Here is an 18,487-nt window from a genome sequence, read left to right as displayed (position 1 = left end):
AATTAACTAGTTAACTAGTTCCGGGAAGCGAGAGAGGGCCATGCATGCTCAGTTTTCACCCGAAGAACATTTGCTGTTTGTAACAACCCTCATACTGTTTACCGAGTAATGACTGATTGATTACTGATAACTATCGAATACCGTTAAACTGAATTGATTATGACGGATAATTGAACTGATTAAAAGTACTGAACTGACTGACCGAAATTGAAACTGAATTGAATGAATACATCTGTTTGAATTGCATGTTATCGGTTGACTGTTAAGTTTGATCTGTTCATGTCTTATGTTTAAACTGCTAAATGAAGGCCTTATCGGCGGCCGAATCCGGAAGTGATTGATGTTTCATGATCATCATAATTAATGTGATTTTATGGTATATTTATCTGAAAACTGATTAGGCATGATTAAATTAGATTAAAATGAGTTAGTTGCTGAAGTTTGACTTAATTACCAAATTAGCCCTAGTGGGCCACTAGCTTATACACCTTTGAGTTCATTGCACTTGATCAAAACATTTCATCAGTCCATATCTCTTGTTCTAGCCGACCTTAGAGAGGGAGAGAGTGAGAGTTTGTGTAATTCTTGAGAGTTTGGCTTGGACAACTTGGAGAATTGAAGTGTAGATTTCATATTTGAGCTCCTAAACCTTGAATACAAGACTAAGGTAGGAAACTCATCTTCTTATTGATGTCATTGAGATGTTTGAATTGTAGATGTTTGAATTGGTTCATTAATGGTGAATTGAAGCTCATTTCTTGCATGCATGTTAGTGTTGTTGGAGTTTGAGTTGAGTTCATGGCAAAATATTGCATGCATGTTCATAATTATGTTTAGGCCCATAATTTCATCATGTTTGGAAAGAATTGGCTCCTTAGAGCATCGAATTGAAGCTTCAAAATGATTTGAATACATGCATGTTTGCATGTTCATATTGTTCTTGAAAAATGGTTTGAAATTGGGTTTGAATTAAACACCCTTGGGCTTTGATTTCTCAAATTGAGCATTGAAACATGTTGTTCTATGTGTTTATAAATGTTTTCCAGAAAATGGGCCCAAGAGGATTGGTTTTGATGCATTTGAATGTGAGTTTGAGCTTGGAGGTGCAATCTGAAATTCCCAGATTCTGCACTTCCGCTCGAGCGGGGGAAGTGCCGCTCGAGCGTAGAATTCGAGCATCCAGTACCTCTGCACTGTTTTACAGTCCGCTCGAGCGGAGGATTAGGTGCTCGAGCAGAGTCATGTCTCAAGCTCGAGCGGGCGTCGAGCGGAGATTTCACCCATCCAGTACTTTTACAGTACGCTCGAGCGGGAAAGTTGACGCTCGAGCGTGTACCTTTGTTGCATGACCGCTCGAGCGGGTAAACATGCGCTCGAGCGGGACTCTATTTTCTGAAAATGCTTTTAAATGTCCATCTTTGCATCCTCATCCCATTCTAGGCATTCTTAGGCCTAGTTTTAGACATCTTGTTGAGGATAGATGTAGAACACACCGAGGCATTAGGGGTTAAACTATGTTATCTCCCAACTGTGTAGCTTAGTGTGTGTTCAATCTGTTAACTGTGTAGGGTTGGCGACTGGGGAGACACGCTCTAGCATACTGTAGCCCAAACTCTGTGAGTAACAATTGTGTAAAGATATGTTCAAATGATTATCTTCTGAATACTGAACTGCACTGTTTACTAAACTGATATTGTTTACTGAATGAATGTATGTCCTATCTTCTGAACTGTATTGTGGCATCCTTAGCAACTACTGTTACTGACTGTTACTGTTATAGAGATCTCTGTCGGTTCCCTCGTGGAACCACTACTGTTTACTGATTGATGGCCATCATTACCGTTCGGTCTTTAAGACCTACTGTTTACTGTTATGCTAATGGATGTACCACATATGATTGAATAACTGTTCTGATTAAAAGACTGAAGTATTGTTTAATGAACTGATTTCAATACTGTAAGGACATTTCATTCTTAACCCCTTTACGCATTATGTTATTCACTGGGCTTTAGCTCACTGTTTATATACATATGTAGGTGCTCAGCCACCAGATCGGAGCTAGGAGCGTGGGTTAGACTTCAGTTTTGTCAAGCCAGCCTTTGTGCCTCACTGAGAGGTTCCGAGTTGCCATGCTATGGCTTTGGGGTGTCTTTTTTTTCCCCGTCTGTCTCCATACTGTTTGGATTACTGTATAGACTGTTAACTACTAACCGTACTGTTATCAAGGGATTAGGTCCCTGTACTGTGTAACTGTAAATTATTGTATAGACTGTACTGTTGTATGTATGAATGCATGAAAAATCTTTTTGGCATGCAGACTGTCACAGCTCAATGGACATTATTCATTTACTGTATTGGCTTCCGCCAGGCCCTGTACTCTGTTTTACTGTACTACTATTCTGCAGGCCTTTGGTAATCTCGGATTACTGGCCGGTTACGGTGCTAAACCCTTAGGGCCGGGTTTAGGTCGTGACAGAGTGGTATCAGAGCGATACTTAACCACGAGTTATACCGCACACACGTGTCCAAATGAGCTATAGGGTGTCCTAGAAAAGTGATTAGGGCATTTCATGAACTTGAAAAAAAGTGTGTGGCTATGTTATGACTGAATACATGTTGATGTGATAACTGTCTAAATATGCAACTGTTTATGTTACAATTGCTATAACTGTTATAACTGCTTATAGTGAAAAGGACAATGCAAATGAACCTGAATCCTCATCTACTGAGGCAAGAATGGAAAGAATGGAAAGAATGATGGAACTGATAACCGCTAGACTTGAACAACAACAGAACCAACAGCCCCCACCTCCTCCTCCTCCGGTACAGCCGGAACCTAATGCGAATGTGAATGATGGGGATATTATTGCTCTCACCCATAAATTCAGCAAGATGAAACCGCCGTCCTTTCAAGGAGGACTGGAACCGCTAAAGGCTGAAGCTTGGGTGCTTGAAACAGAAAAACTATTTGAAGTGTTCCCGTGCTCGGAAGCGAATAAAGTATTGTTAGTTACCTTCACCCTACAAGAAGAGGCAAGAAGGTGGTGGATGCTGATCCGCGATACAAATACTGTTATGACTTGGGCTCAGTTCAAGGAGTCCTTCTTTGAAAAGTATTTCCCTCAGTGTGTTAGGGATAGAAAAGTGACTGAATTTGAACAGCTAAAGCAGGGCACAATGTCCGTTGCGGAATATGAGACGAAATTCACCGAGCTTGCTAGATATGCACCGCATATGGTGGATACTGAATATAAGAAGGCCAGAAAATTTGAAGGCGGCCTTAATGTTGCAATTCTCGACAGAATCAATGTTTTGAAGCTACCGAACTATGTAAATGTTCTTGACCGAACCTTGATGGCTGAATCAAACATTGAAGCACTGAAAACTGAAACACCAACGTCGGAATGGCGTAGTAAGAGGCAGGGTTTCAAATTCAAGAAAGGCAAGCACAACCCGGCCAACAAGAAGCAGAATACGGGGTCGACAACTAGCCCCAGCCAAGGGAGTGGTTTCATACCACCCTGTTCTGAGTGTGGCAAGAAGCACAAAGGGGTCTGCTACAAAATATCTGGAGCCTACTACAGGTGTGGCAAAGTGGGCCACATGGTTAAAGACTGCCCCTCTGCTCCACAAGCCAGCAGTAAAGCTGCACCAAGCGTGGCAGCATCAACTGTAGCACCAAAGCCTAACCCCAAGGCTACTGGGAAAGAGCCCATAAGGCAGGGCAGAGTGTTCGCCCTAGTGCCAGGAGACGTGCAAAATACAGAGACCGTTGTGTCAGGTATCCTCTCTATTTGTACACAAAATGCATATGTATTGATTGATTCGGGGTCTACACATTCTTACGTATCGCATGCTTTCTCAAGGAAATTGAATAGACCCTTAGAACCCATGAACTATCTGCTAGCCATATCATCACCCGTAGGAGGATCCATGACATGTGCTTATATGTACCCCGCATGTGAAATCGTTGTTGGGAATATGCATCTGTTTATTGATTTACTGCCATTGAACATTGATCATTTTGATGTAATATTGGGGATGGATTGGTTACAAAAATATCATGCCACTATTGATTGTGTGACCAAGCAAGTTGTTTTCCGTCCACCTGGTTTGCCTGAATTTGTGTTTAATGGGAGTGGAGTAGTACCTCCCCCGTATCTGATTTCATCTGTGAAAGCTGTTAAACTAATTAGAAAGGGCTGTAAGGGATATCTGTGTTCTGTACTGACTGTATCTACTGATGATAATGCTAATGTGAACTGTATTCCTATAGTCAGGGAATTCCCAGATGTATTTCCAGATGATCTGCCAGGGGATTTGATTGACAGGGAAATTGAGTTTACCGTTGATGTGATTCCGGGTACACAGCCGATATCGAAAGCTCCTTACAGAATGGCCCCAACTGAACTGAAAGAACTGAAAGTGCAATTGCAAGAGCTGTTAGACAAGAAGTTCATCCGACCTAGTACCTCACCGTGGGGTGCGCCGGTTTTGTTTGTAAAGAAGAAAGATGGCTCACTGAGACTGTGCATCGATTACCGTGAATTGAACAAGGTAACTGTAAAGAATAAATACCCATTACCGCGTATTGATGACATGTTTGATCAATTACAGGGTGCTCAAGTGTTTTCTAAGATCGATCTCAGATCGGGATATCATCAACTGAAGGTTAAACCGGAAGACATTGATAAAACCGCTTTTAGAACGAGGTATGGACATTATGAATTTTTAGTTATGCCTTTTGGAGTCACGAACGCACCAGCTGCATTTATGGACCTTATGAACAGAATCTTTAAACCGTACCTTGACAATTTTATTGTTGTATTTATTGATGACATATTGATTTACTCCAAGAATATAGAAGAACATGAACATCATCTGAGACTTGCCCTACAAACCTTAAGAGAACAGAAACTGTATGCTAAACTGTCTAAATGTGAATTTTGGCTTGACCATGTTATGTTTTTGGGGCATGTTGTTAGCAAAGATGGGATTTCTGTTGATTCGCAGAAAATTGAAGCTGTAGTGAACTGGCCTAGACCAACAAATGTGACTGAAGTCCGAAGCTTTTTGGGATTGGCTGGATATTACAGAAGATTTGTCAAAGATTTCTCCAAGATTGCTTTACCGTTGACTCAACTAACTCAGAAGGGGACATCATTTGACTGGACTAACCAAAGGGAATCAGCATTCCAAGAGTTGAAAACTCGACTTGTGACTGCACCGGTTTTGACCTTACCTTCAGGTACGGATGGTTATACTGTATTTAGTGATGCTTCTCATAAGGGTTTGGGATGTGTTTTAATGCAGAATGGGAGAGTTATTGCTTATGCTTCCCGACAGTTGAGACCACATGAAAAGAACTACCCGACCCATGATCTGGAACTTGCTGCAGTAGTATTTGCACTGAAAATCTGGCGTCACTATCTGTACGGGGTGACATGTGAAGTATACACCGACCACAAGAGTTTAAAATATTTCTTCACACAGAAAGAACTAAATATGAGACAGCGCAGATGGCTAGAACTGATCAAAGACTACAATCTACAGATACTGTACCATCCGGGAAAAGCCAATACTGTGGCCGATGCATTGAGCCGAAAGTCAATTGCCAACTTAGCTTATTTGCTCACCGGACAGAAAGAGTTGCTTTGTGACCTTGAAAAATCTGAAATTGAAATTGTTTTGAGAGACCAAGGTGGAACCTTAGCTGCTATTTCTGCCCAACCGGCACTGATTGAAGAGATTAAAGAGAAACAGCAACTGGATGACTTCTTGAAGAAGATCATCGAAGAAAGAGAATCTAAACCGAGACCGGGATTCAAATTTGAGAACAATGTACTGCAATTTCATGAAAGACTGTGTGTACCAAATGATACTGAACTGAAAAGAAGAGTTCTGCAAGAAGGCCACAATTCGAAATTGTCTATCCACCCGGGGAATACGAAAATGTACCAAGATCTGAAACAGAATTTCTAGTGGCCGGGAATGAAGAAAGAAATCGCCGATTTTGTATCCAAATGTCTTCATTGCCAACAGGTCAAAGCTGAACATCAACGACCTGCCGGATTATTGCAACCCCTACCCATACCAGAGTGGAAATGGGAGCATATCACGATGGATTTTATCGTTGGGTTACCTCGCTCCAGAAAAGGTATGGATTCAATTTGGGTTATTGTTGATAGACTAACCAAATCTGCTCACTTCTTACCTGTCAAAACAATCTATAATGCGGACAAATTGGCCGTTATCTATATTGATGAAATTGTGAGACTGCATGGAGTGCCTGTGTCTATCATTTCTGAGAGGGATTCGAAGTTTACATCGAGGTTTTGGCAAAGTCTACAGACCGCATTGGGTACTGAATTGAGGCTGAGTAGTGCCTACCATCCTCAGACAGATGGCCAGTCAGAAAGGGCCATCCAAACTCTGGAGGATTTACTGAGAATGTGTGTCCTTGATTTTCAAGGAGATTGGGAAAGTCATCTGCCATTAGCTGAATTTGCTTACAACAACAGCTACCATTCGAGTATTGGTATGGCGCCTTTCGAGGCATTGTATGGCAGAAAATGTAGATCTCCGATTTGCTGGGCAGAAGTTGGAGATGGGCCTTTGCTTGGGCCCAAGATTGTTTATGAAACCACTGAGAAAGTGAAACTGATACAACAGAGACTGAAAACTGCACAGAGTAGACAGAAAAGTTATGCAGATGTCAGAAGACGGGACAGAGAGTATGAAGTGGGTGATCACGTTTTTGTGAAAGTGACACCAATGAAGGGCCAGACTCGTTTTGGAGTCAAAGGCAAGTTAGCGCCAAGATACGTCGGACCATATGAGATTATTGAGAAAATTAATCCGGTGGCGTATCAAGTCGCGCTCCCTCCTGAAATGGAGCACATGCATAATGTTTTCCACATTTCGATGTTAAGAGATTATCTCCGGGATCCCTTCCATGTGATTGAGCCTACTCGAGTAGTGTTGAGTGATGACTACACTTACGAGGAACGGCCTATACAGATTGTAAACAGACGAATCAAGAAACTGAGAAACAAAGAGATCCCACTGGTGAAAGTCAACTGGCAAAACCATGATGGCATGTATGCCACTTGGGAAAGGGAAGATGACATGGCTAAAAGATATCCTGAACTGTTTCCACTGAACCCTGTTTTCTCCCAGAATGAAGGTAACTCGAGTTTAGAGGACTAAACTCTTTATAAGGAGGGGAGACTGTAACAACCCTCATACTGTTTACCGAGTAATGACTGATTGATTACCGATAACTATCGAATACCGTTAAACTGAATTGATTATGACTGATAATTGAACTGATTAAAAGTACTGAACTGACTGACCGAAATTGAAACTGAATTGAATGAATACATCTGTTTGAATTGCATGTTATCGGTTGACTGTTAAGTTTGATCTGTTCATGTCTTATGTTTAAACTGCTAAATGAAGGCCTTATCGGCAGCCGAATCCGGAAGTGATTGATGTTTCATGATCATCATAATTAATGTGATTTTATGGTATATTTATCTGAAAACTGATTAGGCATGATTAAATTAGATTAAAATGAGTTAGTTGCTGAAGTTTGACTTAATTACCAAATTAGCCCTAGTGGGCCACTAGCTTATACACCTTTGAGTTCATTGCACTTGATCAAAACATTTCATCAGTCCATATCTCTTGTTCTAGCCGACCTTAGAGAGGGAGAGAGTGAGAGTTTGTGTAATTCTTGAGAGTTTGGCTTGGACAACTTGGAGAATTGAAGTGTAGATTTCATATTTGAGCTCCTAAACCTTGAATACAAGACTAAGGTAGGAAACTCATCTTCTTATTGATGTCATTGAGATGTTTGAATTGTAGATGTTTGAATTGGTTCATTAATGGTGAATTGAAGCTCATTTCTTGCATGCATGTTAGTGTTGTTGGAGTTTGAGTTGAGTTCATGGCAAAATATTGCATGCATGTTCATAATTATGTTTAGGCCCATAATTTCATCATGTTTGGAAAGAATTGGCTCCTTAGAGCATCGAATTGAAGCTTCAAAATGATTTGAATACATGCATGTTTGCATGTTCATATTGTTCTTGAAAAATGGTTTGAAATTGGGTTTGAATTAAACACCCTTGGGCTTTGATTTCTCAAATTGAGCATTGAAACATGTTGTTCTATGTGTTTATAAATGTTTTCCAGAAAATGGGCCCAAGAGGATTGGTTTTGATGCATTTGAATGTGAGTTTGAGCTTGGAGGTGCAATCTGGAATTCCCAGATTCTGCACTTCCGCTCGAGCGGGGGAAGTGCCGCTCGAGCGTGGAATTCGAGCATCCAGTACCTCTGCACTGTTTTACAGTCCGCTCGAGCGGAGGATTGGGCGCTCGAGCGGAGTCATGTCTCAAGCTCGAGCGGGCGTCGAGCGGAGATTTCACCCATCCAGTACTTTTACAGTACGCTCGAGCGGGAAAGTTGACGCTCGAGCGTGTACCTTTGTTGCATGACCGCTCGAGCGGGTAAACATGCGCTCGAGCGGGACTCTGTTTTCTGAAAATGCTTTTAAATGTGCATCTTTGCATCCTCATCCCATTCTTGGCATTCTTAGGCCTAGTTTTAGACATCTTGTTGAGGATAGATGTAGAACACACCGAGGCATTAGGGGTTAAACTATGTTATCTCCCAACTGTGTAGCTTAGTGTGTGTTCAATCTGTTAACTGTGTAGGGTTGGCGACTGGGGAGACACGCTCTAGCATACTGTAGCCCAAACTCTGTGAGTAACAATTGTGTAAAGATATGTTCAAATGATTATCTTCTGAATACTGAACTGCACTGTTTACTGAACTGATATTGTTTACTGAATGAATGTATGTCCTATCTTCTGAACTGTATTGTGGCATCCTTAGCAACTACTGTTACTGACTGTTACTGTTACAGAGATCTCTGTCGGTTCCCTCGTGGAACCACTACTGTTTACTGATTGATGGCCATCATTACCGTTCGGTCTTTAAGACCTACTGTTTACTGTTATGCTAATGGATGTACCACATATGATTGAATAACTGTTCTGATTAAAAGACTGAAGTATTGTTTAATGAACTGATTTCAATACTGTAAGGACATTTCATTCTTAACCCCTTTACGCATTATGTTATTCACTGGGCTTTAGCTCACTGTTTATATATATATGTAGGTGCTCAGCCACCAGATCGGAGCTAGGAGCGTGGGTTAGACTCCAGTTTTGTCAAGCCAGCCTTTGTGCCTCACTGAGAGGTTCCGAGTTGCCATGCTATGGCTTTGGGGTGTCTTGTTTTTCCTCGTCTGTCTCCATACTGTTTGGATTACTATATAGACTGTTAACTGCTAACCGTACTGTTATCAAGGGATTAGGTCCCTGTACTGTGTAACTGTAAATTATTGTATAGACTGTACTGTTGTATGTATGAATGCATGAAAAATCTTTTTGGCATGCAGACTGTCACAGCTCAATGGACATTATTCATTTACTGTATTGGCTTCCGCCAGGCCCTGTACTCTGTTTTACTGTACTACTGTTCTGCAGGCCTTTGGTAATCTCAGATTACTGGCCGGTTACGGTGCTAAACCCTGAGGGCCGGGTTTGGGTCGTGACACTGTTTACTCCCGAAAGCCTCTGTTTGCATAACCCTTGCATTGTTTTCCTTCTCTAGATCAACTTTACCATGCTTCACAAGCACACTGCCCAAAATTCACTGGTGGCCGGCAGGCCAGAAGTGGTGGTGGGCTGGCCACCATTGAGGGGTTGTCGTCCAACACTGGTGGCCTGTCGACCAGTAGTAATGGCCGGCCAGCCACTAATGACATGCCATTTTTGCTGCAACAGAGAGAGAAAATAGTGCAAAATGAGGGTATTCTCACAGGTTGTTTGTATTGAGTATCCATCCTTATTATCAAAACATCTCAAATGAGTGATACACTTGGTCCTCAAACTATCAATCAAGCAATTTCATTGCATGATGGCTAAGGAACCAAGGTGTACAAGTTTAATAAATGCACAAACAAGACCAAAAACCATCACCCTATCATGCATGATCAAGGGCAATGGAGACCTTAGAAAAATTGGCACATTTCATCATTTTGAGTATGAAATGCCCTAATTTTTTTTCTTATGTTCAATTAACATCCGATTGAACACATCAAAACACAACCAATTTCTTATCGTGCACCATTTTAGTTGCAAATTGTTAGTTACTCATTTTAGATTACCAACAATTCCTTAACCAATTAAGTCCATTGATGAGTTGTCCTCCAAAGAGAAAGAAGTGTCAAACAAGGGGTAGTTTAAGGCAAGAGAGAGGTGTCATGCCGTTGGTAATGAACCCCCTAAAGAGGATTAAACCATTAAGCAATGAACCTCAATCTCAAACTTAAGCTATCCTAAGGTTGAAACAACCCTCAAAGCATATAAAGAGTGAAGAAATGAGGGAGATTATAAGTGTTGAAATGAAGTGAGAAAAGCACTAAAACATGCAATCAACTCAAACAAGAGGTGTCTAAAAGCCTAAAACACCAAGCTTGTGAGGACTATTACACTAGAGGCATACAAAACAAGACTGAAATGCAAAATCCTGCCAAAAATATAGGCAAAATAGTCTAAAATAGAGTCTAAAACATGCAGGAATTAAGCTACAAAAGGCTAGAAAAATAAGCTAACACATAGGGATAACTAAGCTAGCAAACAAGACACAAGCAGGGGAGGCTAATCCCTCCAATTTTGGACTTCAAAACATGATTTTTATCACTGAAAATGCTCTGAAATTCAGTGCTCAAAAGCCCAAAAAATGATAGTTTGAAGGTGGGAAACAAAGGTGGAAAAGCCTTACAAACAAGAAATAAAGAAGGGTGAGGTACCCCTAACCTTAAATGGCCTAAAACACCAATTTCAGCCCACACAAACAGAGTTTTTTATGGCCTGAAAACAGCCCAAAAATAGTAGGAATAGATAGAAAAACAAGTATACGAAACAAGCTTAAAAGGGAAGTAATATACCTCTTGAAGCAAAGATCAACTTTAGGCAACAATTCAAGCCAAAACCACTTTCAAGAGCTCCAAGAAGGCTTCAAGGAATCTCAGCTCAAAGATGATCAACTTTGGTTAAGGAGGTGTAGGCAAAAGTGTAGTGTATATAGGCTAATATGCACAAATTTGCAAGAGAGAGAGAGAGAGAGAAAGAGAGAAAGAGATTTTTGTTCCAAAATTTCTAACCCTCAAAAATGGGAGAGGAGACCCCATATATATAGAAAAACATGGATTTAGCTGAGCTAAATCCCTCCATACACGTGTAGGGAGATATAACCAATTGTGCCAATAGCTAGAACAACTATCAACAAAATATCTGCAAAAAGGGCATTGGTGGCCGGCAGGCCACACCATTGGCCGGCAAGGCATAATTGGTGGCTGATAGCCTCAATCAGTGGCCGGCTGGCCACCAAGGCCACAAAGGGTTGTAGGCTCGAAGGTTTTGGTCCAAAACAGGGCACAAAATGGATAGGGTTTGAAGGCTCAAAGACAAGGCATTCTGCCGAGGACTTCAGGCACCAAAATGAGCACATGCAATCGTAATCATCGAGTGCACAAGCGATGATGTCCAAATCTTAGAGATGGTCAAAAATGGGGTGTCTACAATTGCCCCTCTTTGACAGAACTTGAAAGTCATGAAATGACGTGAGTGAATGTCAAACCCTAGAGACGACCCATTTTGACAAGGACGAAAGACTTAGACAAACAAATAATAAGACAGAAAATAAATGGTTACGCCCACCGGCTGCCTACGTATCCCTTTGCAAGAAATCAAACTAGCGTAGTTCTGGGGCGATGCAAATGATATGCATGCAAGAACATAACTTATGATCATGTAATAAGGCTGTGTAATGAAACATTTGAATGCAAATTCAATGCAAAGAAAATGCCAAATTTAAACAAACTGAAACGAGGCACAGCAATTCCAATCATGAAAATAAGCAAGTAAACAAACCTCGCGTAGGAATTATGATAATTACAAGCCAAACCACATTTCATGCAGAAAGGATGTAAGAAAATTATGAAAGCTTAACTACGTGCCACGTAGAAAAGGCGAAGGGCGATGTAACCGTCGGGCGCACCTGAGGTCTCAATCGAGATCCTAACGCGTTGCACGCGTGAGGAAAAAATGGTGGTGTGAACACCAGGTGTACCTTAATGTTTTTTACTGATTGGAAATCCTAACGCGTCACAAACGAGATGAAGAAAAGTGGTGTGAACACCGGGCACACCCGAATGTTTTTAAGCGATTTGAAATCCTAATGCGTTGCATGCAAGAGGAGGAAGAGTGGTGTGAACACCCGGCGCACTCGAATGTTTTTAACCGATTTTCAATCCTAATGCATTGTATGCGAGATGAGGAATGGTGGTGTGAACATCGGGTGCACCTGAATATTTTTAATCGATTTGAATCCTAACGCGTTGCACGCGAGAGGAGGAAGGATGGTGTGAACTTCGGGCACATCCGAATATTTTTAACCGATTTGCAATCCTAACGCATCGCACGTGAGAGGAGGAAGGGTGGTGTGAACACCGGGCGCCCCTGAATGTTTTTAACCAATTTACAATCCTTACGCGTCACATACGAGAGAAGAAAGGGTTGTGTGAACACCGGCCGCACCCAAATGTTTTTAATTGATTTTCAATCCTAATGCGTCATACGCGAGAGGAAGGGTGATGTGAACACCGGGCGCATCCAAATGTTTTTAACCGATTTGAATCCTAGCGCGTTGCACGCGAGAGGAGAAAGGGTGGTGTGAACACCGGGCGTACCCGAATGTTTTTAACCGAATGAAAATGGATGCGATCTGAATGTGGCATGGATAATTTAACTAGAACTCCTCTGAATAAACCGTACATACAATATCGTGCATGTGTAAGAAAGAAACTTAACAAGTGCGATACAGTAAGAATGCATGTTCTATGCAGGACAAACAAGTGACATACAATGGTAATGGCATGTTCTATGCGAGAAACAAAAGCAGAAACATATTCTATGCGTGATTCGTAATGGAAGCATATTCTATGCGTGAAACAAAAGCGAGAGCATATTCTATGCGTAACTCATAACATGATGCAAGATGCGCATACAATACCCATGAAATGCGTATCTTACATAAGGAAGCAAAATGAAATGCATATTCTATGCAACAAACATAAAACACAGGTACAAAAGCATAATTTGACAAAAACAAATTTAGTAACAATTTCCGATTTACCTCTTGGAAGAGTTACCATATGTTTAAAGGATACACCTCGTTCATAATGACAAGTTACAAACATTGTGCACCGAAAACACACTTCTGAGCTTCCGTGGAGACAATTTGAACTCAACAGTGAACAATCCCTTCAATTCTTGGAAACTAAGGACACAAAACAACATTAGGACTTATAAGGAAGCAGTGGGGCACTTGCCAGCCACTAAAGAGGGTTGCCGGCCACCTACCGACCTTCAATAACTGTTGCCGGCCACAAACGTGGCCTGCTGGCCACCAATGTGGCCTGCTTACCACCCGTGGCAGATTTGGGGCAATTTTGTCTTTTTGCCTTGGGTCTTTAAGTATAAGGCATGGGGCTTCCTTTTCTCATTACCCTATGCCCGAAATTGTTCCCTTTCTCTCTCTAGGTGCTCATTCTCTCTATATCTGCGCTTTCTATGCGTTTTTCAACACCCCACGTGAAGTTTGTTCGCTAAACCCTCTTTATTTACTCCATTTTGAACTGATTAAAATTTGATTTCGGTGTTTTTTCTTGGAGTTTTACCACTTGAGGCTTGTTCCCCTCGAGTTTCTCTCGAGTTTTGTGCTTTTTCCCGAGCTTTGACTTTTTCTTCCATTTTCTTTATACTAGGGTTGATTTTTTCCAAGTTTCCTATTTTCCCTCTATTTTTCTTCATTTTTCGACCACTTTCTCGTCTTCTTTCCAGATAACGGACGATCTACACCATGACAGAGCTCTGTTTGAGATTCCATATCCAGTAGAGGTGGAGGTCGAGCCTGAGCCCGAGATATTACCGTTGGGAGTACGCCCCTTTAATCCGGTGACATACCATCCTCGGACACATGTGCTTCTACCTAGGGGTATCAGGCACTTCAGAGAGTTTGCGCAACACGCACCAGAGGACCTCTTGCTACGAGAGCTAGACTCTTATTTGTCTCACGGCACTACCGAGGTATACACTATATGCTCATGCTTATTTCTTGCTTTGATTATATCCTTTGCTTCAACTGCATAGTTACACTGCATTTCTTGCCTCTTACTGCATTTCTTGCCTTAATCACACTCTTGCACTGTATTTCTTACACTGCCTTTCATCAGCATGTTCTCATATCAATGTATATCATTGTTCTAACCACAGGAAGACTCTCGCTCCATTAGGGGCTACGGAGCCACGTCCGCAAGGGACTAGCATATGGAGCTCCCTGCCGGTGTCCGCTACATTATTGATGAGGTCGGCTTCGGCTTATTTTGCATGGGGCTATCGTGCCATATCGCGAGTCAACCACTTCTTGGTGCATTAGTGGAGTGGTAATGAGATACCACCCACTTCTTCCACTTCTCCACGGCTGAGGAGATAACGATGACTCCCTACAACTTCGCCATGCTCACGGGCGTAGAAGTAGGGGGTAATCCGATCCCTTATGATATGGACATGGGCGGGTGGGAGGCTGCTTGGCTATACTTGCTGGAAGCATGCTCACCCCTCCGGTTTGTTGAGCTTGGTTTCCAGGCGAGTGGTTCATGCGTCAGACCATAGGTTTGCCTGAGCCAGTAGTTCCCATGCCTCCTCCAACATCTATGAGGGCTACGGAGAGCCTCTCCTTTCAGGAGATGATCTAGTTCACGGAGGGCTTGGATGTCGACTACTTCCGCAGGGAGGGAGATTATTCGACATTCATTCAGACACATCTTATGCTTCCCTTGATGGGTGCTTATGCAGGCAGAGCAGCAAGTGCCCCTATGGAAGGCAGGACTCGAGGGACGACGACCAGGACTAGAAGGGCCTCTCCCACTGGACAGGCTACCGATTGGCCAAAGATCTCGACCATGCAAACATGCTGGAGGCTAGCCGAGACGTCTTATCAGATTTCGATCGAGCCAGCAGAGGCCGGGCATAGATACGTTTGACCTCACGTCGCACCTCTAGCATGTACCACATTTTCTTTAGCTTTCCATTTCCTTCCTGATATTTGTTCCTTTCGGATACTGATCATTTCCAATACATTTACAGGCACCCCCCGGGTACAATGAGGGACTGCTCGAGCTAGTAGCTTTGTTCAAGAGCATGATTCTGAGGAGGGAGGCACTGCTCAGTCTCTATAGCATTCAGGTGTTCTTCCCCTATTCTCTACCCACATTTCAGCATTATCCACACTTTTATGAACAACATTCTCACTAAAGCATTGATACCCATCTCATGGCATGCATTTTCCCCTTGTCACATCACACTGCTATGCTGCACTGACACACTATACTGTACTGCTCTCCACCACTTTCATCATACTGCATTTGCAACTATACATTGTATCTGATACGTCAATACTATATCTTTTCAGGTCCCAGCTATATCAAGAGCACTAGTGGTGGTGACTAAGGCTGCACCATCGCCACCTCCTCCAGCAGCAGAGGGGAGAGAGAGATGAGCCCCAACACGCAGCCGAGAGAAGCATTGTGGTCGAGGTCAAAGGAGCCCTTCGGAGCCTGTGTTAAGTGACGATGATGCTGAGACCTGTGACTCTGGAGAGTTAGTGATTTCGCAGTCTAAGTCCTCTGAGAGTGGAGATAATGCTGAGTCAGGCTTTGGAGCAGAGAGCGGTGATGATTCAGGTTCTGGCTTCGGTTCAGGGTCTGCTTCAGACAGTGGCGCTGATGGAGACAACTCTAAGTCTCCCCCCAGGAAGAGGACGAAAAGGGCCTCTCGAGCCTAAGATGACTAGCCCTGATTTATTTGTACTTTGCTTAGTTTCTTTTTGTTAGTAGCATTAGCACATGTATAGCTTTAGGAAGTTATATTCTGCTTTTAAAACTTGTACTCCTCTTTAGTAAAAAGCCATGATTGGAATAAAAACTCACAAATTTTTATGAAAATTGTGTTGTCATTTTTGCACCATGAGCACCACATTTGCATGGAATGGACAGGGAATTGAAATGGCTAATAGTGAGTTTGGAACAGTTCTGCATTCAGGTAAGCAACCTGTCCTCGTTTGGAACAGTCTCAATGGCTTTCAATATGCAACTAGGTCGATTGGTCAAAAAGGGTACCTCAGTAAGACTACCTAACATACCTCTCACACCTAACACCGAGAAGTGAAAGGAGGATCAAATGGTACAGCGGTAGTCTAGATCCAAGGGTTGTGTTCCCATCATGGCAGAGCCCGCGATTGGTTAACCTTTTGGTAAGCTTTTCCAAGCAAGCCTCCAGCAAATCGTCCAGGAATAGCAGATGGAAAACACAGTGACTTAGGTGCACTAATGCAAATGCAATGCAAAGAGACACATAAGTGTAGATAAAAAGTCATATCATGAAGTTCAAGTCAAGTTCTCTAAATCCCCAGCAGAGTCGCCAGAAACTGTAGCTCGACTTTTTTGCGCCCCCTTTTAGAAACTCGAAAGAAACCCTATAGTTCAGACTCCCGCGGTTCTAAATCTAATCTCACAAGTGCAATGTGAAACTGATAAACACCAAAGAGTCTAAATTCGGCAAATCTTTTGGAAAATCGATTTTGAATCAAATTGCCAAAAATGGACTGCTTTACCAGATACAGAGTCGCCACTAAAATATTTTATTTTGGGAAAATTTAGGAAACCCATGACTCGTGTGAAAGGCCACACGTCTGTTATAGCCAAGATTGTATCGGCTCAGGAACTTAAGTATGAGAGAGGAAGGTCATGGATTGAGCACCTCCGCTCGCCCGATCAAAGATCGGCCTTTACTAATCATAATATGATTTTTATCAACATTATATGTTTTTGTTCTGGTTATTAGGCTAGCAATACTATGTGATGTGCGCACACAAGGTATAGACTAGTTTGCCTGAATTAGAACAATTCAATTTCATGTTTGCTTTTTGAAAAGGATTTGAATTTGCCACTTGACAAAGTGGGCTTAAACGTACATTTATCGAATCGTTCCAATTCAAACAACAAGCATTCATCCACAGGTACTCAAATAGTTCAACACGTAAGCATTTAGCCTCATGGCAAGCATGCTAATCATGGCAATCACTCACACTCATGCAAGTATGCTAAAGCACTAAAAACTCACCTAGTACTCCAAGCTAAGAGAAACAAAAAAAGAGTTTGAAAAACAATGCATGATTCCTAACTATACAAGATGTCTAATACAACACATGCAATATGCAATGAAATAGGCTTGGCTACTTAACATGTTATTTGCAACAATTTGATAACATGCATTTTAAACACATATTCATCAAGGTATTGAAACAAGAGTGCAGTTTGAATGATGTGCCGAGCCTCGGTGCATGCAATACAAAATGAATGGATGCAAGCATGCGATATGCTAATTGAAACATGATGCCCCTAATCTAACCATCAAAAATAGTTAAGTAAAAGGAAAAAAGACATGGGGTTAGAAGACAAACACATTATTACATTACGCTCTCACAGAGGAGAGTCCGAATGAATAAAAGCTAACTAGCTAACTAAGCTAAGCTAAGTAAGCTAATTATTACAAAACTTTGAACGAATAATTAACTATCTAAGTTAATTTATTAAGAATTTAACTAGGCTAAGCTAATTAAATATTACAACACGAACTAATTAGCTACAACTAATTAAATATTACAACATAATTAGCTACAACTAACTAACTATAACAAATAAATGCTTAATTGCTAATTAAACGAATTAACTAGTTAACTAGTCCTGGGAAACGAGAAAGGCCCATGCATACTCAGTTTTCACCCGAAGAACATTCGCTGTTTACTCCCGAAAGCCTCTGTTTGCATAACCCTTGCACTGTTTTCCATCTCCAGATCAACTTTGTCATCCTTCACAAGCACACTGCCCAAAATTCACTAGTGGCCGGCAGGCCAGAACTGGGGGCCGGCTGGCCACCATTGAAGGGTTGCCGTCCAATATTGGTGGCCTGTCGGCCAGTAGTAATGGCTGGCCGGCCACTAAAGACATGTCATTTTTGCTGCAACAGAGAGAGCAAACAGGGTAAAGAGAGGGCATTCTCACAGGTTGTTTGTATTGAGTATCCCTCCTTATTATCAAAACATCTTAAAAGAATGATACACTTGGTTCTCAAACCATCAATCAAGCAATTTCATTGCATGATGGCTAAGGAACCAAGGTGTACAAGTTTAATAAATGCACAAACAAGATAAAAAACGGCCACCCTATCATGCTTGATCAAGAGCAATGGAGACCTTAGAAAAATTGGCACATTTAATCACCTTGAGTAT

General features: G+C 41.9%; 1 protein-coding gene across 1 annotated transcript in view; it reads left to right on the top strand.

The window, feature by feature from the left end:
- The window catches only part of LOC145796050 (uncharacterized), a 65,395-nt gene extending 49,413 nt beyond the window's left edge, over positions 1 to 15,982 (top strand). The window contains exons 2-7 of the mRNA XM_082881029.1: positions 4,439 to 5,257; positions 5,576 to 5,648; positions 6,450 to 6,741; positions 13,981 to 14,226; positions 15,286 to 15,384; positions 15,815 to 15,982. Coding sequence (XP_082737155.1) covers positions 4,439 to 5,257; positions 5,576 to 5,648; positions 6,450 to 6,741; positions 13,981 to 14,226; positions 15,286 to 15,384; positions 15,815 to 15,982 — 1,697 coding nt within the window. The remainder of the gene's footprint in view (positions 1 to 4,438; positions 5,258 to 5,575; positions 5,649 to 6,449; positions 6,742 to 13,980; positions 14,227 to 15,285; positions 15,385 to 15,814) is intronic.
- The last annotated feature ends 2,505 nt before the right edge of the window (positions 15,983 to 18,487 follow it).

This window comes from Camellia sinensis, chromosome 7 (assembly GCF_055761805.1).
Source record: "Camellia sinensis isolate YWXY chromosome 7, ASM5576180v1, whole genome shotgun sequence".
NCBI lineage: Eukaryota > Viridiplantae > Streptophyta > Magnoliopsida > Ericales > Theaceae > Camellia > Camellia sinensis.
Note: the sequence above shows the minus strand (reverse complement) of the source record. Positions and strands in the feature narration are given on the sequence as shown.